We start from the raw sequence: 23,980 nt of genomic DNA, 5'->3' as shown, positions 1-23,980 counted from the left end.
TGATCAGCCCAGGAAAGCAGTGGCAGATACAGGATTCCAAAGCTTGAAGCTAACATAGCGTGCGCCAGTCTAACTGGGCGATCAGGAGTCCTGGCCTTTCTAGCCAGCAGCCGATGGAGCGGGGGCACTTGTGTCCACTCAGCCCCGGCAGCTGCCTGAGCCTAGCCACCTGCAGCCGCACCGTCTGCTGTTCACCAGGGTGCCCAGCCAGCCACCACTGAGCCCGTCTCCCCACAGACCCTTTGTCCTCCCCCCAGGCTCCTAGCAGCCAGCTGGACGTCGACGGGGCCCCCGAGTCCTCTCCCAGCCCATCCCCTTCGGGTGTGACAGGCTTCCCCCGCCGGGCCCCCGGCCAGGAGGCTGAGGCAGCCATTTGTGCTCTGCTGTCGGTGTCAGAACCCTGTGGGGCCTCCTCCGGTGACCTTTACACGTACTGAGTGTGGTGTGTGGGAGCTGACAGAGCGTGAGGTGAGAGGAAGCTGCCGCCCAGGGCCGTGCCATGAGAAGAGGCTGCAGGCGCAGGCAGAGGAGAGTCCGGGACAGGCCTGAGAGTCGGCAGGGCCTCAGAGCAGACCCAGGAGAGGCCTGGGCCGAGATAGGAAGTCAGGAGTCAGGCCTTTGCTGACCAGGGGACAGAGGTTTCTATGGCGACCAGAGGAACAGGAAGCCTGGGCCTGGGGGGAGGGGGTGTCGGAGTGCAGAGGCGTGGTCGCCTTAGAGGAGAGCAGGTCGTAAACCGTCAGATCAGCCAGCTGACGGCCTCCTCCGACCAACAAGGAAACTGAGGCCCAAGAGGGAGCAGCTTTGCAGGTCACACGGCACCGGCCTGCTCCGGCCCGGCCCGCCCCCGCTGGTGGTGACCGCCCCACCAGGCCACTGGGGAGACTCCGGGGCCGGGCCCGGCGGTGACCCAGGCGCGCGGGGAGCTCCTCTAAGTCGCCCCCGTGTCCTGCGGCAGGTGAGCCGCGAGGCCTCTCCGCCCCCCCAGCCCTTCTTGTCGCAGGCGTGGGCCAGGCAGCCGGCAGGGTCCACCCTCTCCGCCACCCACAGAGCGCCTGCCGCACCTCCCCCCTGGGACTGTGGCCTTTGTTTTCTGGGTGACACTCGCATCAGGCGGTGTGTTCGGGTGACTAATCTCCTCCACGCTGGGCAGCTGTCACAGGGCGGCCTGACCAGGCGGGCGGGGAAAGCTGACACCCTGGGACAGAGCTGGCAAGCCAGGGTCCCGGCGGCAGCGGGCTGCTGGGCCTCCAGGCTCCTCTGGCTGGTCGCAGTGCAGACCCTGCGTCAGGCGGACCTGAGTTCAGGTCCCGCTCCTGCCCGTGGCCAGCCGTGTGACCCTGGAGCCTGGGCCTGATCTCAAGCTGGTTTCCTCCTCTCTGTAACCTGCCCCAGGGGAGGGAGGTAGGCTCAAATGAGATGACGAGTGAAAGCGCTTGTCACGTAGTGGGCGATGGGTGAGTGGACCACTGTTGTCATTAAGGCACCTTAGTCCCAGCTCAGACCAGGCTTTGCCTCGGGTTGAGGTGGGTTCCAGCCCCGGCTCCCCAGGACTAGCTGTGCACCTTGGGCTGGTTATCTCCTCCATCTCTCTTCAGGAGCCAGGCATGATACAGTATCTATTCTTTAGGGTGCTGTGGTTTATAAAACGGTGCACATGTTTGCCAAGGACTTAGTATACTGCCTGACGTGTGTGGGCACTCAGCAAATGTCAGGTGGGACGGCATTGATTCTAGGAAGGAAACCAGGAGCTCTTCTGCCCTCCTCCCTGTCACCTGCAGAGGCTGGCAGATTGTAAACAGCGAGCCCTGGAGCCTGGCAGCCCCCAACACTGCTTCTGCAGGCATGGCTGCCTCCATGTCAGTATTCCTGCACCTATCCAAGGCCCTGGCCTAATGCTGCCTGCCCGGACCCCCAAGTGAAGTGAAGTCGCTCAGTCATGTCTGACTCTTTGCAACTCCATGGACTGTAACCTACCAGGCTCCTCTGTCCATGGGATTTTCCAGGCAAGAGTACTGGAGTGGGCTGCCATTTCCTCTCCTGGGGATCTTTCTGAGCCACCAGGGAAGCCAACCAGGGCAGTAGCAAATCAAGGTGGGAGGGGGAGGAGGAGGCGCTGGCTATGCAGCCCAGCCCGGATTCCTCAAGCCGTTCCTCCACGCTGTCAGGCCTGTAGCTGACAGAAGTGTCTCTCCTGTCAGCCCCAGGCAGGGGTCTCGTGGCTGTGACTCAGACCTCCCTGTGGCTGCCAGAGCCCAGGAGTACCTGATGGTGGACACACATGTCCTTAAGTGCTCTGGAGGCATGGCCCCCTTGAAGCACACCAGGCTCTGTGCCCTTTCCCCACCGTTAGGAGCAGGTAATAGTGCACGTGCTCCCCTTAGCCTGTGTAGACGGGGCGACGAGGCAGGTGAGCTGGTGAAGGAATTGGAGCCCGTGCTCGGACCAGGTCAAGGGAGGATGGCTCGAGCAAGCGTGGTCCCCGGGACTCCTGCAGGATGGTGCTCCAGGTAGCTTAGTGTTCGGATTCTGAGCGCTGGGGCTTTGGGTCTTGGCCCCCAGGTCAAGGTGCAGTTCACGGGCTCCCTCAGCATCCGGACGAAGGTTTTCAGACATCGTCCAGCACTGTCGTACATGGGTTGTCCATCCTGGCCTCTTCAGAAAGGTGAGGCCTGGGAAGTGCTTACCATCAGCCCCTCAGAGCCAGAGCGCACCCACAGAGCCCAGAGGCGCTCTCGTGGCTCTTTCGGCTTCCCGCACAAAGTCCCTCTGGTGGCTTCTCTCCCCGCCCTGTGCATCTGCTTCTCCAGTTCTCAGGCAGCCGGGTGGGGTGAGCTCCAAGCGGCCTTCCACCCGCGAGGCAGATGTCAGATCCTCTCCCTTTCTGGGGCCACTCAGCCTGGCCCCAAGTCTGGGGGTCATGGCAGGGCTGAATTTCCCTTCAGAGAGCCTCATTTTCTTACCATGGCTTGGTTTCTGCAGTGTCTCAGGAAGGGACACCTAAGCCTAACCTGCCCAAGGAGAGGAAAAACCTTGCCCTCAGACCCTCAGTGTCCTATCTTTTTGCCTTTTCACACTGTTCGTGGGGTTCTCAAGGCAAGAATACTGAAGTGGTTTGCCATTCCCCCTTCCACAGTGGACCATGTTTTGTCAGAACTCTCCACCATGACCCATCCGCCTTGGGTGGCCCCACACGGCATGGCTTATAGTTTCATTGAGCTAGAGAAGGCTGTGATCCATGTAATCAGTTTGGTTAGTTTTCTGTGATCGATTGTGGAAATCAACCCTGAACATTCATTGGAAGGAGTGATACTGAAGCTGAAGGTCCAGTACTTTGACCACGAGATGCAAAGAGCTGACTCACTAGAAAAGACCCTGATGCTGGGAAAGACAGAAGGCAGGGTGAGATGGTCGGATGGCACCGCCGACTCAACGGGCATGAATTTGAGCAAGCTTCAGGAGATGATAAAGGACAGGGAAGCCTAGTGTGCTGCAGTCCATGCGGTTGCAAAGTCACACAAGGCTGAGCAGCTAAACAACAGCCCCGCAGTCTGTCTAGGTTGACTCCAGGCTCCCAGCTTCCTTTCTCTCTCCTTTCCATCAGCTTCAGGCAAAGGACTTGGAAGTCCTTAAGGCCAGAGCTTTGTGGATCTTGGTGCCTGGACAGGGGAACCCAGAAGGGTAGCTGGCAGCCCCACTCCCCACTGCTCCTGTGGCTGCAGGGGGGTGGAATTGGGGAGCACCAGGGCGTCCAACAGCGATGAGTGTGGGCTCCCTGCTGGGTCTTCTGGTACGCCACCCACCCCGTTTAAGGGGCTCAGAGGCCACAGAACACCCCCATTTCCTCCCAAGTGTCCCTTCTCCAAGGGCAGAGGCTGAGACTGGGCTCCTGGGCCTGGGATGGAGCCTGGCCTGGCCCGGCTCCTGACTCTTCCGGTCTCTGTGCCCAACAGCCACCCGCCTGCCCCTGCCATGGAGACCTTCATTAAGAGACACTTCCAGCGGAAGGCGCCTGGCCCAGGGGAGGGGCCGAGGCGGCCCAGCGGTGTGGGGCTGCCCACAAGCAAGGCCCGGCGCCGCTCGCCCGCGGGGCAGGCCTCCTCCTCGCTGGCACAGCGGCGGCGCTCTAGCGCGCAGCTCCAGGGCTGTCTCCTGGGCTGTGGGGTAGGGGCCCCGCGCCCCGGCCGCCGCCGGCGCTCCAGCACCGCGCCCCCCGCCTGCAATCCCCGCTTTGCCGTGGAGGAGGTGCCCACCCAGCCGCAGCCAGCCGTGGTGGGGCCCCAGCTTTTGGTGGCACCCCTGCTGTTGGCTGGGCTCGTGGGCATGGAAGAGGAGGAGGGCTTGCAGAAGGAGGATGTGAGGGTCGCGTTGCCGAGCGCCGCCCAGCCGGGCTCCGGGACCCCAGGGCCATCCCCACCGCCGCCCCGCAGCGCGCTGCCCCTGCTGCCCGTTCCGCGCTGGCGCCGGCGCCGGGCCTCCTCCCAGCTGCTGCCCGCAGACGTGGTGAAAGACCACGGGCTCTGGGGCCTGCACGGTCACTACCGACGCCTCAGCCAGCCGCGGCCCGTGAGCCAGAACCCCACCCCAGGGGGTCGAAGAGCCTCGGGTACCGCAGCCGGCCTCGGGATGCCCGCCCGCGTGCGCCCGCTGTGCCGCCGGCGGCAGGTAGCCCTGCGGCGCAAGTCAGCCGGACCCCAGACCTGGAGTGCCCTGCTTGCGTAGGTATAGCTGCAGCCAGCAGGGCAGTGGTGTGACCTCCGGGGGGGCTGGCCCGAGGGTCCCCAGCTCGGCAGCAGCTCTGGGCCAGGCTCGGAAGCCAGCAGGGCAGCAAGGAGAGTCCAGTCTCCTCGGGGATCCTCTCAGAGTTGGGCGGGAGGGGGCGGGGGTTCTCCTGGGAGCCTCCTCTGCCCTCCCTGCCTTGACCCAGGGTTGAGGTCAAGGTGAAGGCAGAGATCCCAGGCGAGAGGAAGGAAGCAGGGGCGCTGCGCGCCCAGCTGGCCTCAGCCGTCTCCTCCTCCGCAGGAAAGCCATCACCAAGTCGGGCCTCCAGCACCTGGCACCCCCTCCTCCTGCTCCTGGGGCCCCGTGCAGCGAGCCTGAGCGGCAGATCCGGAGCACCGTGGACTGGAGTGTGAGTGGCCTGGAGCTGGGAGGGGTCTATGGGGACCAGCTCCCCGCTGGGGGTCGGAAGTACTGCGGGCGGCTGCAAGGGAAGCCCATGGACCTGTGGGGTCAGGGCAGATCCAAGCCTTGAAGCCAACAGTGGTGAAAACAGGATGCAGCGAAGTAGATTGTGGGGGCTGGAGCAGGTTTGTCTTGGGAGAGGGACAGTAGATGGGGCGCAGCAGGTTTGCACTAACCAGGAGGCCACGTTTGAGCCAAGCCTTAAGCCCAACAGACAGCCGGGGGGAAAGCAGGATGCAGGGAGGTAGATTGTGAGGGCTGGAGCAGGTTTGTCTTGGGAGAGGGTTGGGAGCAGAGCAGGCGTGCACCGAGCATGCTCGTCCCATCCTCCAGGAGTCAGCGACGTATGGGGAACACATCTGGTTTGAGACCAACGTGTCCGGGGACTTCTGCTACGTCGGAGAGCAGTACTGCGTCGCCAAGATGCTGGTGAGTGAGCGCGGTGCGGCAGGCCGCCCCCTGGTGGTGGAGCCGGGTCTCGAGCCCTGTAGGCAGGCACTTCCAGGGGAAGGTGGGAACGAGGCTCTCGCCTGAGCCACCCTGCAGGGGGCTGCCCCCCGGTGGCCAGAGGAATGGGACTGGGTCCTGAAGCCGGGACGGGGGCTCGACAATGCTCTCCCAGAGCAGCTGTGCCGGGGCAGGCGTGGGGTGGCACCCTGAGGCCGGTGCCTCAGGGACCTTCTGTTTCCCGCAGCAGAAATCAGTGTCCCGGAGAAAGTGTGCAGCCTGCAAGATTGTGGTCCACACACCCTGCATTGAGCAGCTCGAGAAGGTGAGCGTGGCTGTTCAGGCTTTCCTGCCCCTCCCCCTCGGGCTGCTGAAGCCCTCACGGCACTCCTACACAGGTCTCTGTACACGTGTGTTCACGTCACACAAACAACACCAGCCAGGGGTGCCTCAGTATGTATAGTGGTGAAAAAACCAAGGACCCTGGAGCCGCAGTGCCTGCGTTTGCATCCTGGTTCCCCCCTCATTTGCTGCTGTGTCCCTGCTGCCCAGAACAAGCCTGGCGCAGAGTGAGGTTCATAAGACTATTACTAGACAAGATGAAGTCATGAATGCTGGCTGAGATACCATTTTTATCAGTTCCCAAACTAATACTTAGAGGGGCTGAGCCTTTGTACCTCAGCGCTGTCTGGGCCAGTCCTGTGTGGGCCCTGAAGCCCGGCCCTGTCCCCTCCACGAGTGGAGAGGAGGAGGGCTGTAAAGACCTTTTCCCAGGGACCATTGTCCACGGAGCAGCTGCAGCTAGGGGCGCGTCTGGGCCCCCCGCTTCTAGGGAGGGAGGGAGAAGGACAGCTGGGTGAGTGGGTCCAGGCCCAGGGATTGGGGGGCTGCCGTGGCCCCGCAGGACTCCCCACCAGCAGAAACCAAGACCAGCGTAAGAAAAATCCTGTAGGACTAGGAATGGCTTGAACGAGGCTGACGCAGACGGCTTCCGCTACTCCTCAACTCATACAGTGAACTTTCCCTACAGTTTTCCTAGGGCCGAAGCAGGGGCCCTGAGGAAAAGAGACGCCTGTAGCCCCAAGTCCCGTAGATCCGTCACACCAGCCCCTAAGGTGATAAACCAGGACTCCACAAATGGGCTGACGGCTCCAGGGACCAGTCCACAAGCATGGGCTGGGTTGCCTGCAGGTGCCTAAGTTGGGAGAGCTGGAGGGCGAGGAAGAGTACAGGACGGGTCAGCCTTGCTGCCTTTTAGCGGGGAAGACGGATACAGAACTTGCTGTCTCCCTCATCCCAGAAGACTGGGCAGCGGAAGGGAGCTTCCTTCTGGCTAGTGGAGAGGAGGAGGGATGCCAGAGGGCCTCTGAGAAGAGGTGTCTGATGTTCTCAGGGCCCCCAGGATGCTGGGGGGCCTCTCCCTCCTTTGTGAGGACGCCTCCTGAGTGACAGCTTCTGAAGAGGGTGGCCATGTGCCTGACCCCACAAGGGGCGGTTCTGACATTTCGGCGGTCACTGCGTGTTTCACAGATAAATTTCCGCTGTAAGCCATCCTTCCGTGAATCGGGCTCCAGGAACGTCCGTGAGGTAAGTACCCGGGGTAGTTAGGGCCCCTGGTTTCCCAAGTGGGCCCCTTGGCAGTGACTCCAGAGCATCGCTGGGCTTCCGCCCGGCACTCAGCCCAGTGCTGCTCCTCTCCTCCGCCAGCCAACCTTCGTGCGGCACCACTGGGTACACCGGCGACGCCAGGACGGCAAGTGTCGGCACTGCGGGAAGGTGAGGCTCCACCCAAGCAAGCTGGCCCTGGTCCCGGCGACCCCCGCACCGCCACACGTGGCCCGTCCATCCCTGACTGTGGGCAGAGTCCTGGGCCCACTCTCTCTCTCTGCCGTGCCCGCTCAGTCCCAGAACGCCCAGGTCCCTGGGCAGAGCGGGAGAGCAGGGAGGAACGCCTCTCCTCCAAGAGCAGTGTGTCTGGACCGCTTGGAAGCTGTGAGCAAGCCCTTCAAGAAGCATGGAGGCTTTTTCCATCGCTAGCTCAGCCAGTGCACATTGAGGGCCCACTGGGTGCGAGCACAGCCCACAGCAGCCCAGGTTTCACTGACCCGTCTTGTCCCCCCCGCCCACCCCCCAGTAAGTTCAGGATCAGAGAGATCTAGGGGCCTTGTCCCTTCTCCCTCCATCTACCCTGAGTGTCCAGCACGTTGGGCACAGTAGGCCCTGCGATAAACCAGTGTAGGACGAACAGGGAATGACTGTGATGGTTACTGCACAGAGCTTTGAGAGCCTGGGTTGGGAAGGAGGGACTGGAGTTAGGCAGGAGTTATCTATGGACCCCTTTCCAGCAGATGGTGCAGTTAACTTCAGAGACCCAGCCTGGCTGAGCACCCATGACTTCAGGGACTCCTTTTATAGTTCTTTTCTTTAAAAAAAAATAAGAGTGCTCAGTTGCCCTGGGCAGAGAGATGTTGACGGCAGGAAGGGGCTGGGCCTGCTGCTCTGGGCCCAGCCCCAGGGACCCTCACCACCCTCTGCCTCCCAGGGCTTCCAGCAGAAGTTCACCTTCCACAGCAAGGAGATCGTGGCCATCAGCTGCTCCTGGTGCAAGCAAGCAGTGAGTGCCACTCCCCTGCCGGCCGGCTGTCCCCTGGGCTGCGCGGGGTGCGGGCTGCAGGTCTCGGCCAGGCCCAGCTCAGCTACGCCCCCCACCCCCCCACCCCCTCCAGTACCACAGCAAGGTGTCCTGCTTCATGCTGCAGCAGATCGAGGAGCCGTGCTCCCTGGGGGTCCACGCCGCTGTGGTCATCCCCCCCACCTGGATCCTCCGGGCCCGCAGGCCCCAGGTGAGTCCCACCTGCGCCAGGAAACCCTAACCCCCAGGGTCTGCCAGCCACCCTAGCCCCAACCATCTTGTCACCCACACCTCCACTTCCCTCGCAGAACACCCTCAAAGCCAGCAAGAAGAAAAAGAGAGCATCCTTCAAGAGGAAGTCTAGCAAGAAAGGGCCTGAGGTTAGACCGGGGACCAGGCGGGCAGCCGGAGGGGAACAGGAGAGGGGGGCCTGTTTCTTGGGGCACTGAGGCCCTCCCCGCCGCTGGAGCTGACGATGCGGCTGTCGCTGGGTCAATCTGGGCTCTGGAGCCCCCAAGCAGGGGGAGAAGTCCAGGTCCTCATCTGGGGCCAGGCCCACTGTGAGGTCTGACCCTGCGGTGATACTCACGGGGGCACCTGGGGCGCGGAGAACAGGGTGAGGGTCCCCCAGGGTGGGAACCAGCCTTACGGGCTCTCTCTGTCTCCAAGGAGGGCCGCTGGAGACCCTTCATCATCAGGCCTACCCCGTCCCCCCTCATGAAGCCCCTGCTGGTGTTCGTGAACCCCAAGAGTGGGGGCAACCAGGTACACACAGCCTCCAGTCTCCTCTGAGAGCCTTGGGGCGGGGTGGGGTCTAGCTCAGCCCCTCCCCCCAGCAGGTGTTCCCAGGTTGGCTTTGGCCCCACCCCTTTCTCCCAGGGATGCGGAGAAAGTCCCCTCCGCTCTTGCCTCTTCCTGGGCCCACGCGCTTCTCCCCACCTCTGCCCACCACCCTGATTGCCTCCCCTCTTCCCTGTCGGCTCCTGGTCTCCCACAGGGCGCCAAGATCATCCAGTCCTTCCTCTGGTATCTGAATCCCCGGCAAGTCTTTGACCTGAGCCAGGGGGGCCCCAGGGAGGCGTAAGTACCTTCCAGGGCTCTGTGGGGGCGGTGGCGAGGGCTGGCCTGGCGCGCTCTCGGGGCACAGCTCACGGGTCCTGACCCCTCTGACCCCGTTCCCACCCTCTGACCCCAGGCTGGAGATGTATCGCCGAGTGCACAACCTGCGGATCCTGGCCTGCGGGGGTGACGGCACGGTGAGTCCTCACGGCCTGAGAGGCTGGGCTGCCGGGGCGCCCGCGCCGACCTGGCCCGCACCGACCTGGCCCGCTCTGCCCTGCTCCTCCAGGTCGGCTGGATCCTCTCCACGCTGGACCAGCTGCGCTTGAAGCCGCCGCCGCCAGTCGCCATCCTGCCCCTGGGCACTGGCAATGACTTGGCCCGCACCCTCAACTGGGGCGGGGTGAGTGCCCACGGACGGGGCAGGGAGCCGGGGATGGAGGGGGGCAGGGTACCGGGGGAGGCCCAGACCCCAGAGGAGCTCAGTTCCCGCCGCCCCCCCCCCGCCCCAGGGCTACACCGACGAGCCTGTGTCCAAGATCCTGTCCCACGTGGAGGAGGGCAACGTGGTACAGCTGGACCGCTGGGACCTCCATGCGGAGCCCAACCCCGAGGCGGGGCCCGAGGAGCGAGATGAGGGGGCCACCGACCAGGTGGGTCCACTGTGGGGGAGAGCTGGGGGTGTGTGGGATCTGGGGCAAGTCTTTGTGTCACCAGACTTCGGCCTCTCCTTGGGAAGAGGGAATGGTAGTCCTCAGCTCACAGGAGAGTTGTCTGCAGCCTCTCAGCACATCTTACTAAGCACCTGCTATAGCCAGGCACCACTGGTTCTCAGCAGCACACAGAGCCAGGGCCTGGCGCGTGTGAGGCCCGTCAGGGAGGAGTCGTGTGTTGGGGGGCGGGCGAGGCCTGGGAAGAGAAGCCAGCTGGGCATAGGCCACTTTGGTGTGCAGGCGCTTGACGGGGCTCCCCGGGAGCTGAGAAGGCTGGGCCAAGGCCCCTTTTCTGCAGAGGTGGCTGTGGGGAAGCACAGGGTGCATGCGGGAGCCCCTCATTCCTGTCCCTTGGCCCTCCTCCAGCTGCCTCTGGATGTCTTCAACAACTACTTCAGCCTGGGCTTTGACGCCCACGTCACCCTGGAGTTCCACGAGTCTCGAGGTGGGCGCGTCTTTGCTGAGGAGGCCACCCGCGGGTGGTGGTGGTGGGGGGGAGCCCAGGAGGGGCCCCGAGATGGCCAGACCTTGCCCCTGCCAGTACAAGGCTTTCGTCCGTCATCAGCCATCCCGCCCAAGCCCAGATTGGAAAGCCCCAACAGGCTCAGAGCAGCTGACTGTCCCCTATTTCTTGTCACCACCCAGAGGCCAACCCGGAGAAGTTCAACAGCCGCTTCCGGAATAAGATGTTCTACGCCGGGGTGAGTCCGGGGCCTGCCGCTGCGCCGAGCCGTTGCCACGCCCACCCGTTCTCCCACCCATGCCCCCACCCACCCGTGTCCACCAGGCCTCAGGACCCCTGTACGGCAGCGGGAAGGACATGCCCTGTTACCAGATGGTGACGCCCTCTGTCTCCCACAGACAGCCTTCTCTGACTTCCTGATGGGCAGCTCCAAGGACTTGGCCAAGCACATCCGCGTGGTGGTGAGCGGGCTGTGCCCGCAGGCAGGGTGGGTGGGTCCGGCGGGAGGGATACCCCCTGGGTGCATATGCCCTCAACCCCGTCCGCCTGTTCCTGCCTGCAGTGTGATGGGACTGACCTGACCCCCAAGATTCAGGACCTGAAACCCCAGTGCATTGTTTTCTTGAATATCCCCAGGTGAGGAGGGGAGGGTGTTGGGTGGGCCCTGCTGTCCCTGTCCTGCACGCTCGTCCTCTGAAGCCCATGGCGGTGCCCTCCCCTCCAGGTACTGCGCGGGCACCATGCCCTGGGGCCACCCTGGGGAGCACCATGACTTTGAGCCCCAGCGGCACGACGATGGCTACCTCGAGGTCATCGGCTTTACCATGACCTCCCTGGTGAGTAAGCCAGCACGGGGCCCACCTGGAGCTCCAGGCCTGCCTTGCCCCTGGCACTGGCCCCAAGATGGAAGGGGATGCCTTTCCTGGTGGTCCAGTGGTTAAGAATCCACTTTGCAATGCAGGGGACGTGAGTTTGATCCCTTTGGGGGGACCTAAGTTCCCACATGCCTCAGGGCAACTAAGCATGTGTGACAAAACTGAGATCCAAAGCAGCCAGATAAATATAAAAAAATAAAAATAACGGAAGGGGGTCACCAAATTCCTTTTCATTGGCCAGGACTGGAGAATTCACCCTCACCTCCTTTCTCTGGCTGGGGTCTCACCCTCCTCTGCTCTCCGTCGGGTGGGGGATTACTCACTTTGTTCTCCAGCCTGGGAAAAGGAAAGCCTGCGGTCCTGCCGGCCCCTGGCCCCTGACCCTGAGCCTCCCGTGCCCACAGGCTGCGCTGCAGGTGGGCGGGCACGGCGAGCGGCTGACGCAGTGCCGAGAGGTGCTGCTCACCACGTCCAAAGCCATCCCGGTGCAGGTGGACGGTGAGCCCTGCAAGCTCGCAGCCTCACGCATCCGCATTGCCCTGCGCAACCAGGCCACCATGGTGCAGAAGGCCAAGCGGCGGAGCGCCGCCCCCCTGCACAGCGAGTATGTCCCCCCGCCCCGCCCACATGCCCTGGGCCCCAGAAACTGTGCCCCTCCCCAGCCTCAGTTTTTCCCTCTGGGAAGGAGGCTAACAGTACCCCGGGGCAGCTGGGGCGGGGGGCGGTACATGAGGGCCCTTGCCGAGCGCCACGTGGTCGCCTGCCTGCAGCCAGCAGCCGGTGCCGGAGCAGCTGCGAGTCCGGGTGAGCAGGGTCAGCATGCACGACTACGAGGCCCTGCACTACGACAAGGAGCAGCTCAAAGAGGCTTGTGAGTGGCGGGCGGGGCGGGGAGCGGGTGCTGAGGGGCGGGGCCCGGGCTGGGGTGCAGCCTGCTGCTGACGGCCGCCCTGCCCTGCAGCCGTGCCGCTGGGCACTGTGGTGGTCCCAGGAGACAGCGACCTGGAGCTGTGCCGCGCTCACATCGAGAGGCTCCGGCAGGTGAGGGGTGGGGCCAGGGCCTGCCCAACGGGGCCCCACCGGCCCAGGTCCTGGTGGCCTTCAGCCCCGGCCTCTGCCTCTCTTGCCAGGAGCCCGAAGGTGCTGGAGCCAGGTCCCCGATGTGCCAGAAACTGTCCCCCAAGTGGTGCTTCCTCGATGGTGAGTGGCCCCTGAAGGGCCGGGTCCCGCCCCGTCCCTTGGCAGTCCTGGGTGGGGCGGCTGGAGACCTGGGCCTGGATAGGGGGCCACCTTCCTCAGCTAGCCCTCTCCCCACAGCCACCACTGCCAGCCGCTTCTACAGAATCGACAGGGCCCAGGTAAGCACTCAAGGTCTGCTCCGAAAACCGCTGGCTCCAGGCCCCCATGTCACCTGTCCTGTTTGGCCACCCTGCATGGCCGGGCACACCCGTGTCCACCGATGGGCAGTGCACAGGGATGGTGCTGACAGTGAGAAGCTGGGCTCACGGGGTTGGGTTGTGGGGGAGCCTCAAAGCACAGGCATCTTCCAGCCAGACACTGAAGGAAAGGTGCTTTGGGTCAGAGACAGGGGCACCCGGTAAAGGCTTAGCCGTGGGAAGGGGCTGCAAGCTGGGGACCCCCTGTGTGAGGTCAGGGGATCTGGGGCAGGAAGGGAGAGGAGGGGGTGGGGTGGGGTGGGGTGGGGTGGGGGCTGGCAGGGCCACAGGCCTGGCTGCCCCATCAGTGTTCCACCTCACGGCCGCGGCTTTTCCAGGTCTGCTGGCCTGGCGTCCCCCTGCACCCCCCATCGGCTGCCCTGCAGGGCCCTGACCCTCAGCCCAACCTTCCCCCCCAACCCCGTAGGAACACCTCAACTACGTGACCGAGATCGCACAGGACGAGATTTATATCCTGGACCCTGAGCTGCTGGGGGCATCTGCCCGTCCTGACCTCCCCACCCCCACGTCCCCTCTCCCCACCTCACCCTGCTCCCCCACATCCCGGTGAGTCCCGAGCCTCAGCCAACCCTCCCCCCTACCATTGCCCCAAAGGACAGCCAACTGAAACCCCTCCTCCCCCACCCCGGCCGTGGCCAGGCCATGAGCCCTCCGCCCCACCGGCCAGCATCCGCCCCGCTGTGGTGGCCGGACACCTGGGCTCCCTCCTGGCCACCCGCACCCTCATCAGAGCGCCTTGCAGCCCCCTGGCCTCCTGCTCTCCCCCAGCACCCTGTGGGCACGTGCCCTGCCTTGCTCCTGGTCACTTCACCCTGGGCACCTGTGCCCTCCTCCACCACCACAGGGCAGCCCCGCTCACCTGTCCGTTCTTTGCCGTCTTGTTTGCCCACCTCTGGACTTGTCATTGCCTCCCTGATCTTCACCCTCCACTCACGTCTCAGCTTGGGTGTGCCTTCTCCGCAGTCTCTCGGGAGCCCCCCTGAAGTTGCTGTTCAATCACACCACCCAGTCTCCCGTTCTTCTACACTCCCTGTTCCAGAACACTGTGTTTACTCGTTTGTCTGACTTTGTCTCTCTGACTAGAATGTAAGCTCCCTGAGAGCAAGTTCTCCACCTGTCTTGTTCACGGCTGTGTTGCTGGTGCCCAGAACAGCACTTGACATGCAGGAGGCACTCAATAAACTGTTGAATGAAGCAAGGGTGCCCCGGGCTGGGGCTGGGGAGGGCAACAAGCTGGGCCTGTGCTGTAGCCACGTCACCCTGCCACATCTCACCCTGCCACACCCTGGCACATCTCATCCTGTCACCCTGTCGTTTCATGTCACCTTGTCACATCCTGTCACTGTCACATCTCATGTCACCTTGTCACAGCTCATTCTGTCACCCTCATCTCGTCACCTTGTCATCTCATCCTGTCACCCTGTCACATATGTTACCCCATCACATCTCATCCTGTCACCCTGTCACATATGTCACCTGTCACATCCTGTCACCTTGTCACATCTCATGTCCCTGTCACCCTCACCATCTCGTCACCTTGTCACCTCCTGTCACCCTGTCACATATCATGTTACCCCATCACATCTCATCCTGTCACCCTGTCACATATCATGTCACCTTGTCACATCCTGTCACCTTGTCACATCTCATGTCCCTGTCACCCTCACATCTTGTCACCTTGTCACAGCCTGTCACCCTGTCATATATCATGTTACCCCATCACATCTCATCCTATCACCCTGTCACATCTCGTCACCTTGTCACATCCTGTCACCCTGTCACATCTCATGTCACCCTGTCATTTCATGTCATCTTGTCACATCCTGTCACCCTGTCACCTCAAGTCGTTGTCACATCTCATCCTGTTACATCATCACATCTCGTCATGTCACCCTGCCACATCTCATGTCAGATCTCATCCTGTCACACCTCATGTCACCCGTCACATCTCATTATGTCACCCCGTCACATCTGCTCTGTTTGCAGGTCACTGCCAGGGGACGCTGCGCCCCCTACAGGTGAGGCCTCTCCCTGCAGGGCCCCTGCTTCCTCCCTGATCAGAGGACCCAGGCTCAGTGGGGTGGGGCGGGGCGAGGTGGAGCCCATACACAGCCTCACACCAACATAGCTATAGTCACGTTTGCCACAGCCCTCCGCACACGTGCCCCTCAGGCCCGCTTTGCACAATAATACATCACATACATGTTCATGCACTGATGCAAGCCAAGGCCTCCCGTGCCAGAGTGTAACAGGCTGGTGTTCCGAGCAGGTGAAGAGCTCATCGAGGCTGCAAAGAGGAACGATTTCTGTAAGGTACTAGTGCCAGGCTCAGGCTTCTTCCCCTTGGCAGCCCCAGCGGGGCCTGGGGAGTGGGGCCTCTGGCTGGGCCAGGAGCTGCTTGGTCAAGATGCAGTCATCTGTCATGACCTGGCCCTCTGGGGGGGTCTCCGTGTGATTGTTCCAGTCTGCCCCGCCCCGCCCACAATCATTGTCCCTCCTTAGGGGCTTCCTAGCTCAGTCCGTCTGTCCCCAGGGCACAGAAAGGAGCGAGTCTTAGAGGAACCACAGGCTCCAAGGCTCCCAGGGAGTCCAAGGGCACCTGGGATGAGAGATGCCCAATGTCTCTCCCTTGCACTCCCAAAAGACCCCTGGAGACCTCTAGGGAGCCTGGGGCCTGTGTGAGTTGGAGGGGCGTTTCTGTGGTGGGAAGGAGGGTGGTCTCGAGGTGCCCCAGCCTTGCCCTGCCTCCTGCCCCCAGCTCCAGGAGCTGCACCGAGCTGGGGGTGACCTTATGCACCGTGATGAGCGGAGCCGCACGCTCCTGCACCACGCGGTCAGCACCGGCAGCAAGGAAGTGGTCCGCTACCTGCTGGAGCACGGTGAGCTGTGCCCCTGGGGCCCCCGGGGCCGAGGGGAGGCTGCTGGGCCTCTCTAACCTCTTACCCCCACCCTTCTCCAGCGCCCACTGAGATCCTTGATGCCGTGGAGGAAAAGTGAGTATCTGGGCAGGGCAGGACCCCAGTTACCCTGGAAACCACCCAGGCTTCATCTAGCCCCTCCGAGTGGATCCTGTCAGAGCCCATAAAACCCTTCCTGGCCACATCTGTCGCCCTCTGGGCCACCCTCCCCCCCCCCCGCCCCGCCCCAGGACCCCACACTTCCTGCCCCTTCTGATGGCCCCCGAGGAGACAGGAGGGCCCAGAGGACTGGATGGGGTCCACAGCCAGCCCCTGTTCCCCCAGCGGGGAGACCTGCCTGCACCAGGCGGCAGCCCTGGGCCAGCGCACCATCTGCCACTACATCGTGGAGGCTGGGGCCTCGCTCATGAAGACTGACCAGCAGGTGAGCAGAGGGGCAGGGCGGGCACGGAGGAATCCACGCAGACACAGAGCCACCCTTCCCTGAACTCCGCCCATGGGAGAGGGGAGCCTGGGGGAGGGCGGCCTCGGGGGATTCAGAGCTGGCCTTCAACACAGCCCGAACCCCAAACTTGAGATCACAGAAGGCAGCTTCTCCCGAGGGAAGCGCCCTGCTTTCTAGTCTGTTGGGGCCAACAGGCTCTTGAGGTGATGGCAGCTCCCCGACCCCGCTCCCATCCAGGGTGACACTCCCCGGCAGAGGGCAGAGAAGGCTCAGGACACGGAACTGGCGGCGTACCTGGAAAACCGGCAGCATTACCAGATGATCCAGCGGGAGGACCAGGAGACGGCGGTGTGAGGGCCGGCCAGCCCCCTCCTGGCCTCCGCGCTGCCACATTCCAGTCAGATGGCCACAGAGGGACCCGGCCCCAGGGAAGGAGCCGTGTGCTGTTCCCTGAGGAGCTGCCCAGACCTAGGGCTGGACTCTGAGGAGCTGGGGGGGGTCTCACCCCGTCCCCTGAGGCCACAGCCTAACCCGGAGGGAGGCTCACAGGGGACCAGGAAACTGGACTGGGCTGGGCAGGCCTGGGGGTGGGGGCATGGCCCTGGGGGGGCCCACTGCTATGGGGGCCGTGGAGTTCAAGGGCCGCAGCCAGGAGGGCAGAGGGCCTTGAGGAAGCCCCCAGGAAGAGACTTCGTAAGCCTCCCAGCCCTTTGGGACTGTCACTCTGAGGCTCCTGGGGGCTCAGCCCCCTCTCCTGCCCTGACCCCCCACCCCCACCCGGGGTCTTCTGCTGCATCTGCCTGCCCGCCGCCCTGCTTAGCACCTCCCCTGTGACCCTCCTCCCAAACCCTGTCATTTCACCTCCGACTCCGTGGCCTGGGGGTTGGGATGGGGCTCCCTCATGGTGACATGTTTACAGCTGGGTGTGACTCAGTAAAGTGTATTTTTTTTTCCTTTCTGCTTTTCTTTTTTTTTTTGGGGGGGGGGGTCTTCCTGAAGCAGTGGGATCTGCTGGGTTACCCGCAGGGTTGAGGGACTGGATGCCATGAACGCAGACCCATTTCAGGGGGTCCTGATTCCTGTGTACGGGTGGGGTCTGAGGGCCTGCCCGGGACCTGACCTCGGCCAGGCTGCGGGGCTCGCAGGGGCTGGGGGAGGAGCCAGTTTCCTCCAGCTTCCCGCTTCCCGCTGGGACGATAACAATGAAAGTGAAAGAGGTGGGGCAGGGGCCAGGCCTGGTTTCTTGGGCCCGGTTGCCCTGTGGCTGGGCAAGCCCCCTCCCCCTGGCCTCCACCACTCTGGCTCCTACGGGGACCTGAGGAGGCGATGCCCGAGGACCCGGCTCACAAGAGGTGGGCATTTGCAGCCTTTGCAGGGCCGGATCTGGAACTTCTCAGACGGCTCCTGTCTGCTTTTAAGTCTTAACCAAACCCCAGCCTGCGGGCTCCTCCTTCCTCAACTCCCCCCGCCCCCCGCGCGCCCCCTCCAACTTGCGCTCCGAGAAGAGCGCACCCCACCGCAACACGGAGTAGAGCATCTCCCTGGACCCTTGGTGAAGCGATCCAAGGCGGGACTGGTGCTCCTTCCCCAGCATCTAAGGGTCGCTGAGAGTCTAGCGGGTCCTGGGAGGTGGAGGAGGGGGACGCGACGGGGTTCATCACTGCACCTTCCCGGGGCTCGGCGGACAGAGCCGCACACCGGCTCGAACGCGGGCCCCAGGCCGGGACCTAGGACACACCCGGGGCTCTGTACCCTCTTCTGGTCTCCACCTAAGGTTCCGTGGCCGTGGAGGGAAACGGGCGTCCAGGGGGAAAAGGGGACAGCAAACCGGGGCTGGGGCCGATGGAGCGCCAGATTGAGGCATGGGGAATGGGGTGCGGGGACCAGACGGAGGCCCGGGGCCGGGAGAGCCCGGGATCGGAGGATGGGGGGCCCAGGAGAGCCGGGTGTCTGAGAGCCGAGGGCAGAGGCCGGGTGAGGCGAGGGTGTGGGGCGAGCGGCGGAAAGAGGGGGGTAGGGGCGCGGGGAGGGAGGGGAGGCGGGGACGCTGGGGTCGGGGGCGGCGCGGGCTTGAGGGGAGGGGGCGGGGCAGGTCCTTCCTCGGTAGGGGGGAGGGGGCGGGGGCCCATGTGACCGGCTCAGACCGGTTCTGGAGACAAAAGGGGCCGCGGCCGGAGCGGGACAGCCCGGCGCGGGAGGGAGCGAAGCCGCGCGCGCGGGCAGCGAGCGAGTGAGCGTGCGGGGCTCCGGAGGGCGCGCGGCAGCTTCGGGCCCCCCAGCCGCTGCCCATCTGGGGTCCGGAGGCGGGGAGGGGGTCTGAGCTGCGTCCCGGGCTCCAGGAGGCCCCCGGGGAGATTCCTCCCGCTGTGCGCCCGGGCTGGCGGCGAGGGGCCAGCCCCCCCAAGTCCGCCGCAGTAGCAGCCCGACCCTTTGGGCCTGGCCTGGGAACTGGGGCAAAGTTGGGGGGTCCACGCCTGCGGCCCCCGGGGGGGACTCTGACCCGTGCTCTCCCCTCAGGATGCAGCGCCGAAGCTTCCTCCTCCTCGCCCTTCTCGCCTTGCTGGCGCTCACCTCCGCGGTGGCCAAAAAGAAAGGTGATGCGGCGGGAGCGGGGGACTGAAAGGGGGCCGGAGGCCAGGTGAGGCCAGACCACAGGAAGGGTGAGTCCTGAGCTCTGTTCCCCGGCGTTGCAGACAAAATGAAGAAGGGAGGCCCAGGGAGCGAGTGTGCCGAGTGGACCTGGGGGCCCTGCACCCCCAGCAGCAAGGACTGCGGCGTGGGATTCCGCGAGGGCACCTGCGGGGCCCAGACGCAGCGCATCCGGTGCCGGGTGCCCTGTAACTGGAAGAAGGAGTTTGGAGGTGAGGTGGGGTCCCCGCGGAGGGTAGGCGGGGGCCCAGCTTCAAAGACCCCTTCACAGGCTGCCCAGCCCTAACCTCCCGGGCTCTCCCGCCAGCCGACTGCAAGTACAAGTTTGAGACCTGGGGGGCGTGTGATGGGGGCACAGGCACCAAAGCCCGCCAAGGGACCCTGAAGAAGGCGCGATACAATGCCCAGTGCCAGGAGACCATCCGAGTGACCAAGCCCTGCAGCCCCAAGACCAAAGCCAAGGCCAAAGGTTAGCAAGGCGGGGTCGGTAGGGATGGGATTGTCACAGGTGGCTGCCCCCACCTGGGAAGGCAGTGAAGCTGCCGTTTTTGGATACTGGCCAGTGACTTCTTGATGTCTACACTGTCTTTCTATAGGCAGAGACCTTAGGTGGGTGGTACTGAGAGCTCTGCAGATGGAGTTTGGGAGGTTGAAACCCTGGCTCAAGTAAAGACAAGTCAGTGGTTCTGTTGGAGCCTTTGGCTTAGGATCCAGGGCAGTGGGCCTGGAAGGGCCTGGCTTTGTCATTTCCCGCAGGTGGGGCAGTTTCTAGCTGGGAAGGACTTCTTTACTGCCTCTATCCCTTAGCTTCCTTCCTGACTCCTGACAGTCCTGGAGGCCAACCAGGCAGAGGGGCATATGCCCACTTCCCAGGTGAAGGGACTGAGGCTGTGTTCCAGGGCTGCTGGGGCTAGGACTGAGACTGGGAACTGGGAGGTTTCCTGATTTCCCAACGGAAGTCTAAGCTGGCGGAGTGAAGAGCGTCCCAGGGCATCACAATGGCTGCCCTGGCCCAGGGGCTTCCTGGCGGGCTGATGGAGAACCACCAGGGGGCAGACTTTTGTTTTCTCTAATGTACGCGCTGCAGGGAAGGGTGGGGGGGTCTCCACTGGGTCACCCGAACCCTGCTAATGCAGTGTTTCTTTCTTGTTTTATAGCTAAGAAAGGGAAGGAAAAGGACTAGCGGCCAGGCCCGGATGCCAAGGCACCCCGGCTTCACTCGGAGGCCCGGCCCACGCCCTCCCTCCACAGGCTCAAGATGTTACCCACCAGTGCCTTCTGCCTCCTCGTTAGCTTTATCAATCATGCCCTGCTTCTTCCCTTTCACTTGCCCACATCACCCCAAGTGCCCAAAGTGGGGAGGGACAAGGGATTCTGGGCAGCTTGAGCACCGCCCCCCTGCAAAGGTATTTGATTCCCCTGTACCCACTTTTCTTTTTCCCCTACTGGATGCCATTACTAAGAAATAAATAAAATAAATATCTTTTTGTTCCCAATAAAAGCTTTTCTTTTAATATATAAAAGCCCCTTCCCAGGGAGTTTGCTGTGGTGATTTGTTGGAGGTGGGAGAATGGAGGAGAGAGAGGTATGGAGGGAACAGTGGCTTTTGGGGGTTTGGCGGTGAGTGCTTCTCCAGAGCTCATGGAGAAAGAACGGTTATGAACATTTCTTCCAGGGGCCCCTCTTGACCCCTGGAAGGGTGCCCCCGGTCAAGTCCCCTGAGCCCTTCAGTCCTGTTTCTCCAGGGCCAGGCCAGGGGTGGGAGGGAACCCGGGGGCGATAGGACTGACTCCCCCATCTCAGTTTCCCCCAGGTCAGGATCTTTGGGTCCAGCCCTGCCCATCCCCCCTGCCCCCATCAAGGAAGACTCTTGGGATCAAATCCACCCCACCTGGGGGTTTCTCCCTGGTGACCCACCGAAGCATCCCTCATACTCCGCAGAGGCCAGTGCGAATACCCCTCGCAGTCCCACCTTCACTACACATGACCCAGGACAAGCCCCCTCTTTGGGGAGAGGGTCAACTCCACAGAAGGATGGAACCGCTCAGCTCAGCCTTGGGTGGGAGGTGGCGGACCCCAGTTCCTGAGTGAACCCCTGATCTCCCCACTGGCCCATCCTGAATGTGACCCAGGCGTGCTATAAAGGGTATGTTCAGGGCCCACTCTGCCTGGCTTCCAGCCAGCCCACCCCCCACACCCACCCAACCAGAGCCTGGCTGAGTAGCTGCAGCAAGGGGAGTCTCTGCCCCTGGAGTGGCATTTAGGAGGAGGGGCCGAGCCTACATGCGGGACTGTCGGGGGCAGAAAGCACCGGTTACAGCAGAATAGGGGTCCCTCCCCTTCCATTCCCTTCCTGAGCCTCCTTTCCCAACCACTGGCCCTCTTGCTCCTCCCAAAGGAGGCTCTGCTCCCCTCCAGATGTCCCTTCTTTCAGCCATGCCAGCCAGTCACAGTGGGGCAAGGTGCCCAGGTAGGCCAGTGCCCCCCAGCTCCCTGAGGCAGGACAACAGAGATGGGTCAGACTGTCCGGCTCAGTCACCTTCTGGGGCTGATCCTCCTCGGCCTGAGCAGAGACCTGGTCTCGGAATCCTGCCAGAGCTTCTTCTGAGCCTCACAGGGTCTTGGGGACCTCAGTTCTCTTCGGAGAACCTGAACACTGAGAAGTGCCTCCAAATCTCTCCGGGACATCAGCTGAGCCACGTGGCCACCCGCACACGCACCAGCACCTCCAGCGGCACCCCTGCCTGCCTACCTGGCAGTGCCGATGTTTCGATACTGGCAGAGCAGCAGGTGCCGGAAGGTCTTTTTAAAGGTGGCGTTGCAGAGGGCGTAGCAGGCCGGGTTGATGGTGCTGTTGACGTAGCAGAGCCAGTAGCCGATGGACCACACCGTCTCGGGGATGCAGCTCTGGCAGAAGGTGTTCACCAGGACCATGACGTTGTAGGGCGTCCAGGTGAGGATGAAGGCCAGCAGGATGGCGAAGATGGTCCGAGTCACCTTGCGCTCCCGGGCCGCCATCTGCCGCTTCTTCCGCACCTGGCTGCGGGCGATGCTGGCAAACTTCCGGGCCACGTTGGCTGCCGGGCGCATGCCAGCCGGTGTGGCAGGCACGATCTCGATGGCCGTCACACACTCGTTGCCTGTCTGCTTCGTTACAATCTGGATCTTGGACCATTTGGAGGCCGGGTTGAGGGTCCGTGGCTGGAGGGGGGGTGCGGGTGTGGCCGGCGTGGTGGCCTCTGTGGTTGACAGCTCTGTGGGTGGGCGTTCCTTGGTGTTTTGGGTGGCGCTGCCCGAGCTGGACTCATTGGAGGTGTCCTTGTCGGCCATGGGGCGCGGCGGGGGTGGCAGCACAGGCGGAGGAGCCTCCTCTAGCTTCCCATTGCGCAGCTCGCCCCGAGCTGTGGTGTCTCCCGGGGGTGGCGGTTTCTTGACGCTCTGCTTCATCAGGGGGCTCTTGAGGAAGGCCAGGGTCTTGGCCTTCTTCTCCTTCGGGCCTTCGGGCCGGTGCTTGTGAACTCGGCTGCGACTGGCCAGGGAGATGTGGACGTAGAGCACCGTCATGATGACCACGGGCAGGTAGAAGGCGGCGATGGCCGTGCCGAAGGTCACCGCGGGGTTGGACAGAAACTGGATGAAGCACTGGTTGTCGGGCACCGTCCGCTTGCCCACCACGAACTGCCAGAACAAGATGGCAGGCGCCCAGAGCACGAAGGACAGGACCCAGGCGGCGGCGATCATCAGCCCCGCCATCTTGGTGGTGCGCCGGGCAGGGTAGGTGAGGGGCTTGGTGACGCAGAAGTACCGGTCAAAGCTGATGATGAGCAGGTTCATGACAGAGGCGTTGCTCACCACGTAATCCAGGGCCAGCCACAGGTCACAGACCACAGCGCCCAGGGGCCAGTAGCCCTTGATGATGTACACGGTGTAGAGGTTCATGGAGAAAGCGCCGATGATGAGGTCAGCACAGGCCAGGCTGAAGAGGAAGTAGTTGTTGACCGTCTGCAGCTGCCTGTTGACCTTGATGGACAGCATCACCAGGATGTTGCCCACAACCGTCACCAGGCTTAGGGAGCCTGTCACCGTGGCGATGAACACCATCTCCACTGTCTCATAGCGGTTATGGGTTGACGTGACCAGGCGCACAGACTGATTGCCCGAGCTGCCGTTGATCGGGGTGAAGTTTGCCATTTTGGACAGCGGCAATGGGCGGACAGTGTCTGGAACAAGAGAGGAAGGGGGTGAACTGTTGAAGCGCATGAGAGGCATGAGGTGAGGTGCCCTGGAGTCAAGGTGACAGAGGAGCAACATCGTCCTGCAGAACCTTAGAGAACCCGGTCCCATCACTTCCTCCTGTCTCCACTCACGCAGCATTTACTGGGTGCCTACTCTGTGCAAGGGGACGACAGAGGATGAGATGGCTGGATGGCATTACTGACTCAATGCACATGAGTTTGGGTGAACTCTGGGAGTTGGTGATGGACAGGGAGGCCTGGCATGCTGCAGTCCATGGGGTTGCAAAGAGTCGGACAGGACTGAGGGACTGAACTGAACTGAACTCTGTGCAAGTGCTGTTGTAGGCGCTGCGGTTACAGACATGAAGGAGACACACACAACCTCCCACTCTCATGGAGTTCACAACCCGATCGGGGGAGACATACAAACACATGGACAAGGAAAAAGCGCTAGAATGAAAACAAGGGCAGGTGACAGAGAATGAGTCAGAGAGGGGATGGGCAGTCAGAGCTGCAGAGAGTGGCCTCGGCGAGGGCGATGGCCGAGGCCCAGAGGCACGTGCGAGGTATGGACAGGAGGCCAGTATGGGTGGAGGGGTGGGGGCAAGGGTGGTCCCTGACACCAGCACGTGCCTCAGGTCAGAGGTATTCCTTTATTCACCCTCTTTGTCACTTCTTTTTTTTTTAGATTTTTAAATGTTTTTTTAATTAGAGGATAATCACAATATTGTGCTGGTTTTTTGCTATCCATCCACATGAATCAGCATTAGGTACATGTATGTCCCTTCCCTTTTGAACTTGGTCACTTCTTAACCAAAAGTTGCAGCGGGACTTGCCCACTAATCCCTACAGAAGGCACTGGGGACAAAGGCAAGAATATATACTACCAGCTAACGTGCATTG

At 62.7% G+C, this 23,980-nt stretch overlaps 3 protein-coding genes across 18 annotated transcripts in view; 2 read left to right on the top strand and 1 right to left on the bottom strand.

Moving 5' to 3' along the window:
• DGKZ (diacylglycerol kinase zeta) overlaps nucleotides 1-17,151 on the top strand; it is a 43,938-nt gene extending 26,787 nt beyond the window's left edge. For 4 of the 13 annotated variants that reach the window (XM_070383448.1, XM_070383451.1, XM_070383452.1 and 1 more), the window contains exons 2-31: nucleotides 5,023-5,131; nucleotides 5,518-5,613; nucleotides 5,879-5,956; nucleotides 7,162-7,218; nucleotides 7,339-7,407; nucleotides 8,174-8,245; nucleotides 8,358-8,474; nucleotides 8,572-8,643; nucleotides 8,933-9,028; nucleotides 9,261-9,343; nucleotides 9,459-9,519; nucleotides 9,612-9,725; nucleotides 9,835-9,975; nucleotides 10,402-10,480; nucleotides 10,681-10,736; nucleotides 10,897-10,959; nucleotides 11,061-11,134; nucleotides 11,223-11,334; nucleotides 11,778-11,977; nucleotides 12,144-12,244; nucleotides 12,335-12,414; nucleotides 12,504-12,573; nucleotides 12,691-12,731; nucleotides 13,237-13,376; nucleotides 14,817-14,848; nucleotides 15,100-15,143; nucleotides 15,589-15,709; nucleotides 15,790-15,823; nucleotides 16,073-16,172; nucleotides 16,431-17,151. In XM_070383448.1, coding sequence (XP_070239549.1) covers nucleotides 5,023-5,131; nucleotides 5,518-5,613; nucleotides 5,879-5,956; nucleotides 7,162-7,218; nucleotides 7,339-7,407; nucleotides 8,174-8,245; nucleotides 8,358-8,474; nucleotides 8,572-8,643; nucleotides 8,933-9,028; nucleotides 9,261-9,343; nucleotides 9,459-9,519; nucleotides 9,612-9,725; nucleotides 9,835-9,975; nucleotides 10,402-10,480; nucleotides 10,681-10,736; nucleotides 10,897-10,959; nucleotides 11,061-11,134; nucleotides 11,223-11,334; nucleotides 11,778-11,977; nucleotides 12,144-12,244; nucleotides 12,335-12,414; nucleotides 12,504-12,573; nucleotides 12,691-12,731; nucleotides 13,237-13,376; nucleotides 14,817-14,848; nucleotides 15,100-15,143; nucleotides 15,589-15,709; nucleotides 15,790-15,823; nucleotides 16,073-16,172; nucleotides 16,431-16,547 — 2,629 coding nt within the window. In that variant the 3' untranslated portion in view covers nucleotides 16,548-17,151. Of the gene's footprint in view, nucleotide 1; nucleotides 469-2,562; nucleotides 2,666-3,953; nucleotides 4,719-5,022; nucleotides 5,132-5,517; nucleotides 5,614-5,878; nucleotides 5,957-7,161; nucleotides 7,219-7,338; nucleotides 7,408-8,173; nucleotides 8,246-8,357; nucleotides 8,475-8,571; nucleotides 8,644-8,932; nucleotides 9,029-9,260; nucleotides 9,344-9,458; nucleotides 9,520-9,611; nucleotides 9,726-9,834; nucleotides 9,976-10,401; nucleotides 10,481-10,680; nucleotides 10,737-10,896; nucleotides 10,960-11,060; nucleotides 11,135-11,222; nucleotides 11,335-11,777; nucleotides 11,978-12,143; nucleotides 12,245-12,334; nucleotides 12,415-12,503; nucleotides 12,574-12,690; nucleotides 12,732-13,236; nucleotides 13,377-14,816; nucleotides 14,849-15,099; nucleotides 15,144-15,588; nucleotides 15,710-15,789; nucleotides 15,824-16,072; nucleotides 16,173-16,430 lie in introns of those variants that run through there. The other 9 variants (XM_070383444.1, XM_070383446.1, XM_070383447.1 and 6 more) reach the window with 6 other exon arrangements.
• A 248-nt stretch (nucleotides 17,152-17,399) lies between these two features.
• MDK (midkine) lies at nucleotides 17,400-20,325 on the top strand. Of its 4 annotated transcripts, none has more exons than XM_070383456.1 (5): nucleotides 17,400-17,545; nucleotides 18,711-18,787; nucleotides 18,887-19,054; nucleotides 19,150-19,311; nucleotides 20,000-20,325. In XM_070383456.1, exons 1-5 carry the CDS (start codon nucleotides 17,520-17,522, stop codon nucleotides 20,023-20,025), a joined length of 459 nt encoding a protein of 152 aa, XP_070239557.1. In that variant the 5' UTR covers nucleotides 17,400-17,519; the 3' UTR covers nucleotides 20,026-20,325. The 4 variants fall into 4 exon arrangements, with proteins under 4 accessions (XP_070239557.1, XP_070239559.1, XP_005898975.2 ...); XM_070383458.1 differs by lacking the exon at nucleotides 17,400-17,545 and adding an exon at nucleotides 17,775-17,793; XM_005898913.3 differs by lacking the exon at nucleotides 17,400-17,545 and adding an exon at nucleotides 17,815-17,967.
• A 677-nt stretch (nucleotides 20,326-21,002) lies between these two features.
• Nucleotides 21,003-23,033, bottom strand: CHRM4 (cholinergic receptor muscarinic 4). The gene has a single exon (XM_005898912.3). The coding sequence runs from the start codon at nucleotides 23,031-23,033 to the stop codon at nucleotides 21,591-21,593; it is 1,443 nt and encodes a 480-aa protein (XP_005898974.3). The 3' UTR covers nucleotides 21,003-21,590.
• Between the last annotated feature and the right edge of the window lie 947 nt (nucleotides 23,034-23,980).

The sequence above is a fragment of the Bos mutus genome, chromosome 15 (assembly GCF_027580195.1).
Source record: "Bos mutus isolate GX-2022 chromosome 15, NWIPB_WYAK_1.1, whole genome shotgun sequence".
Taxonomy (NCBI): Eukaryota; Metazoa; Chordata; class Mammalia; order Artiodactyla; family Bovidae; genus Bos; species Bos mutus.
This window is presented reverse-complemented; position numbering and strand designations above follow the sequence as displayed.